The following is a 6,608-nucleotide window of genomic DNA, read 5'->3' on the forward strand; positions in this document are numbered from 1 at the left end:
AAATGTACATAAAGTACCAAAAGTAGAAAGAACTCATTATGCAACAAAAGTTTTCAAATGTATAAATTGTATTACAATCTACAAGCTCACAATGCGTCGCACCGTTCTTCTTCCTGAATAGCCAAACTACAAGCTCTTCCCGACAGACAGACAGACAGACAGACAGACAGACAGACAGACAGACAGACAGACAGACAGACAGACAGACAGACAGACAGACAGACAGACAGACAGACAGACCTGTTCTTCCTGAAGATTGGTGTCTCCTGGAGAGCCTGGTACTAGATGGAGGACCACCGAGCTACTGAAAGACTGACCTACACATACACACACACACACACACACACACACACACACACACACACACACACACACACACACACACACACACACACACACACACACACACACACACACACACACACACACACACACACATCTTTATTTGCGTTCACATTTAACAAGACATTCTTGAACACAAACAGTATGCACAAACAAAAACGCAACAATAAGTGTTTCAGGATACAGATCACGGGTACAGGAAGCATCGCCTCCTCCATGTATGGCGACTGACAATAATCACAGACACTGAACAGAAGATAGCCAATGCCTTAGCTCTCTGCAGGCCTCTCACAACTGATTTATGGACATTACAGAGGCTTTCAAATATGAACACAAGCACTTTACAAGCAATTAACCTACAATAATTCCTGTCCTTAAAATACAAGTGAACAGAGTTTAACCCATTAAGACCTGAAGCCGATTCTATAAATGTCTTCTAATTCCCAACAGTATTCTGAAGAAAAACCTGTATGTTTCTATATCAGTGTTGCTCAAACTTTTTCATGTCAAGGACCCCCACAATTATATGTATTTGGCCGCGGACCCCTATCTAAGATATTTTGTTCCAGGGACCCCCAGAAGCAAAGATTTTAGTTAAAATGTTTGCTTGAAAACAATACATAATTCAAAGATTTGCACACATTTTCAGGATTCTTCCTGTGTTGTCTAATTACACGTTTCCAATTGTGTAAAATAAAATACACTCTTATTTTGTAATTATTTTGTTGTTCTATTAAAGCCATTTGACAAGCAAAACAACGTGGATTAAATGCAAAAAAAAAAGGCAAAACTTCATATTTAGATAAGAAAGCCATGTGCTTGCGACTTACACAATGTAGACACTTTGGAAGTTGCAGTAGCCTAGGCTTGTGCTCAGAACTACTATTCTGAACACAGTCTGTTGCATTGTCGTCAACTAAAACAAACTGTCTGCCGTTATGTAGTTGTCTTCATGAATGCTATTGATTTTAAATGGTCAATAGTTGGCTCTGTTGCACGTGAAATGCTTGAAAATGTAGGCTATATTTTGTCATAAAGACAAGACACTAAAATCCCGAATCTGATTCGACTTAATTTGCGGGGGGGGGGGGCTTTCATCAGTCCTCATGCCTATCCCTCCTTTCTTTGTAAATATAGCTTACGATGCTACTGAGCTTTATTCCAATAATATGTATTGTATTGTTTTGTATTGTACTGTAGGTCCATTGTCTATATTATGCATTATTTCCTCTTTGTCTCTGATGCGTTGGTCCTATCCTAGGAGTGTGTGTGAGTGAGTGAGTGAGTGAGTGAGTGAGTGCCTGCGTGCGTGTGCGTGTGCGTGTGCGCGCACGTCTGTGTGTGTGTGTGTGTGTGTGTTAGTCGTACCGTAGAGCAGAGGCAGTAGGTCTACAGTAGACTGTCCCAGTGATGTAATCTTCTCCTTCTTCTGTTTCTTCTCTTTAGGAAGCCATTCCATCACTGTCACTTAACCCAACCCAACACAATTCATTATGAAGCATTCTGTCATCATTACAATAACGACCAGTAAGTGAAAATCCACAGGTGTGCACAACGTGTGCAAATCGCTGAGAATAATATATATCTTTTTTAAGCGAACATTTTAACTCAAATCTTTGCTTGTGGACCTTATTCCTAAACGTAACCTCAGTAAACTATGCCTAAACCTAACCTTATTCCTAAACGTAACCTCAGTAAAACTATGCCTAAACCTAAGCTTATTCCTAACCTTAACCTCTGTAAAACTATGCCTAAACCTAACCTTATTCCTAAACGTAACCTCAGTAAAACCATGCCTAACCCAAACTTATTCCTAACCTAAACCTCAGTAAAACAAATTCAAGAAAACAAGAACCGCTGGGAGCAGTCCGCAAAAAAAAGATGGGGGCGAGTGTGTGGGCGAGCGTTCTGGTTCCCAATGTTCTCACCAATGAGAGGTTTGTGAGCCAGGAGGTCGACGCTGTGGGCCTCGGCGGAGCAGCTGAACGAGCAGCTGAAATCATACTCCACCTGCACCGGCTGCCCTCCACCCCCAGGGGGCAGTAGCACATCCTGCTGTTTCCTGGGTGAGTCTCCCAGCACCGCGTCGTTAAACTCCACCCGAACGAAGCTCTGCAACGTGTCCGCTTTGCTGCTCCTCTGTGGAACAAATAACAATACAACGTTATTTATTTAACAATACTTCAGTCACGAACACTCACGTCAAAGTAGATTTAACCATTTAACAAATGGTTGCTAAATGATCTGCTAAATGAAGCCTATTTTGCAGCAATTTCAAATCCCCCATCTTTCTAAATACGGTTGATATTCGGTCCGAAACGCTAACGAATGCTATTGGCTGAAACCGCAGCGAGGGCGGGTCTTCACTCGGTAGAACCAGTAGAAACCCTAGAAACATACCCTACTTTATCATTCATTTTCAAATAAATAAATATAATAAGTCACGATAATATCAATTTATACATAGCGACGCATTGTGAGCTTGTAGAGCTGCTATTTTCAAACATTTCAGTTATTTTACTTTTGGTACTTTAAAGTTACATTTTGATACCAACACTTTTGTACTTTTACTCAAGTGCATTTTTAATTCCGGACTTTTACTTGTAACAGAGTACGTTTACATTGCAGTAGTGATACTTTTATTTAAGTAAAACATTTGAGTACTTTCTCCACCACTGGCCTCACAAGCCGGATGCTATAGCCAGTTGGGCAGGAGCTGTGACTTGAGTCTCACACCACCAACCACTGTATGTAGTGCAATACATGCTGTGAACGTGAGAGAAGCTGTGGTGTCTTAATCTGCTGGGAGTGAGCCCAGTATATAAAACACATGTAGAGGTCCAAGGACCCCCTGAGGGTTTCAAGGCGGGGTTCCAAATGGACCCTTACAGGTCTGTAACTCTGAGAGGGTACAAATGGAACCAAATGGACCCGTTCCATTTGTACACTCTCAGGGTTATGGGGGGGATTTAAACAAAACTGTATTTAAAGGTAGGGTAAGTGATATTTTTTGGTTAAAACAAAAAGTATTTTGTTAAAAGGTTAAAACACTATATTCTGATAGTAATCATTGCTATAGAGTGTTTTTTCAGTAACAGATGTCTCCCTGTCTCTCCAGCTCTTTAATAAACAGAAAATAAATGTTCCGGTAGGTGTCAAAATCTCAGCCAATCAGGAGAAAGTACCCATTTTTAAGCTTCATTTGTATAGTGTTCCAGTTCCAATTTTGTCTGCTCATTTCTTAGTGTCATCACTTCCAATTTCACTTGTTTAATCTGTATCCTGATTGAGTTCTCTGTCCAGGTTGGATAAAATTGGAAATGAAACTGAAACTGAAACGAAAATGCATTTTCTGTTTAATAAAGAGGTGGAGAGACAAGGAGACTCCTAACACTGAACAAACACTCTATAGCAATGAGTACTATCAGAATATAGAGCTATTTAACACTTATTTTAACTAAAGCAAATCACTTACCCTACCTTTAAATACTACATAAAACACCAGTGGTGTAAAGTAACTAAGTATATTTCACTCAAGTACTGTACTTAAGTTATTGAGGTGTTTTTTACTTACTGGAGTATTTCAAGTTTTCAGTACTTTTACTTCTACTCCACTACATCTCAGAGGCAAATATTGTACTTTTACTCCACTACAATTATTTGAACCCTTTACTAGTTACTTTGCAGATACAAATTATTACATTATAAAACATACATTAACCAGTTTAACCCTATTTTATACCTAGGCTATTTGAAAATAGCTCACAATGCGTCGCGATGCGACATCTGCTATTTAAAAAAAATTTACTTTTACTTTTGGTACTTTTGATACCAATACTTTTGTAAATTTAGTACATTTTGAATTCCGGACTTCTACTTGTAACAGAGTAGCCTACTTCTACCTACTGTAGTAGCCTACTTCTACAGTAGGCTACATTGCAGTATTGATACTTTTACTTAAAGGGATATTTCATCAAAAACACCCGTCCTTGGTTCTGGTGACTCACCCTGCCCTCCTAATGCGTGAGGGGGCCGTGTTTTTCCGATTACTTTTTTCATTTATTTTATTTAATTTTGTTATTGTATTTTATTTTTTTAATTTTCCCAAAAAAATATGAAAAATAAATGAAAAAAGTAATTGAAAAAACACGGCCCCCTCACGCATTAGGAGGGCAGGATGAGTCACCAGAACCAAGGACGGGTGTTTTTGATGAATCTAACATGGTTAAAATGAAGTTTGAAGTTACAATGGGTTTGTATAGGAAGGGGGCGTGTCTGATAAAATTAATATCAAATATCTAAATAATGAATCAAGCAACTTAAAAACTGTCTGGGGGGTTCACAAAGGCCTGAGTAGATGATAAAATGACCAAAAGTTTTTTTGAAAGTGAAATATAAACTTTCAAAAGTAAAAACATGTGAGTACTTTTTCCACCACCACACACACACACACACACACACACACGCACACGCACACGCATGCGCGCACGCACACACACACACACACACACACACACACACACACACACACACACACACACACACACACACACACACACACACAGAGAGAGAGAGAGAGAGAGAGAGAGAGAGAAAGTAAAAACATACCAGGTTGTTTGCTCGTATGACGGTGATTTTCACCTCAACACTCTGCTCTGATGTGCTTAATGTTGGATCCATGTTCACAGCACGCACACACACACACACACACACACGCGCGCGCGCGTTTTTTTAATAAGCTTTGATCTTTTCTTTGCGTCGCTCGTTGTTGTTGCACGCACACACACACACACACACACGCGCGCGCGTTTTTTTAATAAGCTTTGATCTTTTCTTTGCGTCGCTCGTTGTTGTTGCATCCAAACATGAGGCATGTGCCGTGCGTCCCGTTCCCATGGCAACCCTACTGGCCTGCCCCGGAAATGTAGCTCGAGAATAGCAGGCTGCTTTGGTTGTTAGGGGCAACTGCTCGTTTTCTTTTTCTTTTTTCCTCCCTTTTTGTTTACACGTTAACAGTTGCACTGACCAGTGGTATAAAGGGGACCGTACTTATGTTCCCCAGGTTCTATGTTCCCCAGGTTCTATGTTCCCCGCAAAAAGGTTCTATGTTGCCCACTTACCAAAAAAGGTTCTATGTTCCCTGGGTTCTATGTTCCCCTTTTACCTAAGAAAAGGTTCTATGTTCCCCGTTTACCCCAAAAAAGGTTCTATGTTCCCCATTAACAAAAAAAAGGTTCTATGTTCCCCGCTCACCCAAAAATGCAGGAAAAATACATTTTTAATTTCCAATTATTAATAACATCTCTGAACACACACAACTGAACATAATGAGGAGAAATTACTATCAGAACCTTGCCCGCCCCTTTCCCCTGGCGGCCATCTTGGACAAAAATTTTACCATATGATAATAAGCATTGGTGAGGACCAATTATATGAAGATATGTTGAAAATGGGTGAAAATGGGTTGTCCTTTAAGCTTGCATAATTGTCTCCACCAGGCCGAAAGGCATGGCGAGAGAGTATGTTTTACCCCCTGTCCGTCCGTCCGTCCGTCCGTCCGTGTGTGTGTCCTGTCCGTGTGTTACCAGCTAATCTCCGGCACCATTGGCCCGCTCGCTGCGAAACTGTGCACATACACTCCCTCGATACCAATTCAGAACCTCTGCCCCAAATTTGTTGCCTGTTATAGACGAATCCACAGACGCGCTGCCTCTAGCTGCCTGTAGGCGGCCATTGCTGCGGTGTCGCGTCCGCGGAGCGTTGACACCGCAGCAATGGCTGCGCCCAGGGCAGCGCTCCGTGGATTCGTGTATAGCGCCACCAGGAGGCCGATTTGTGCAAAACCCATTTTTTTTACATTACTCCTACAGATTTTATCCAAACGCCATGCAAATCGTTACACAGTATCTCTATAGTCATGTGATCAACCCGGATCTGTCCGATTTCCCATATTCCATCCTGATTGGCTAAGGTTGGCTTCCAAAGTTTGCAGGATTGGTCCGTTTTGAACAAAATGCCTCGAATCATGAACGCAGCTTGCAATTTCCGTGAAATTTCACACGCACATTCCCACTAGGCCGAGGAAGAAATGCCACCTATTTCACATTGGCCTGTTATAGCGCCACCAGCAGGTCTAATTTAGCAAAACACATTTTTGGAACAAAATGCCACAAATCATAAATGCAGTGTCCGATTGCCGTGAAAGGCCTAGGAAGAAATGGCACCCTTTTCACATTGGCGTATTATACCGCCACCAGGAGGCCACA

At 41.2% G+C, this 6,608-nt stretch overlaps 1 protein-coding gene across 1 annotated transcript in view; it reads right to left on the reverse strand.

Moving 5' to 3' along the window:
• Nucleotides 1-5,030, reverse strand: part of cfap70 (cilia and flagella associated protein 70) — a 23,351-nt gene extending 18,321 nt beyond the window's left edge. The window contains exons 1-4 of the mRNA XM_080435123.1: nt 4,951-5,030; nt 2,271-2,481; nt 1,711-1,809; nt 241-317 (exon numbers count right to left, since the gene is read on the reverse strand). Of these exons, the coding sequence (XP_080291249.1) occupies nt 241-317; nt 1,711-1,809; nt 2,271-2,481; nt 4,951-5,022 (459 nt within the window). The 5' untranslated portion in view covers nt 5,023-5,030. The remainder of the gene's footprint in view (nt 1-240; nt 318-1,710; nt 1,810-2,270; nt 2,482-4,950) is intronic.
• Nucleotides 5,031-6,608: the final 1,578 nt, after the last annotated feature.

The sequence above is a fragment of the Gymnoscopelus braueri genome, assembly GCF_963280865.1.
Source record: "Gymnoscopelus braueri genome assembly, chromosome: 8".
Classification (NCBI taxonomy): domain Eukaryota; kingdom Metazoa; phylum Chordata; class Actinopteri; order Myctophiformes; family Myctophidae; genus Gymnoscopelus; species Gymnoscopelus braueri.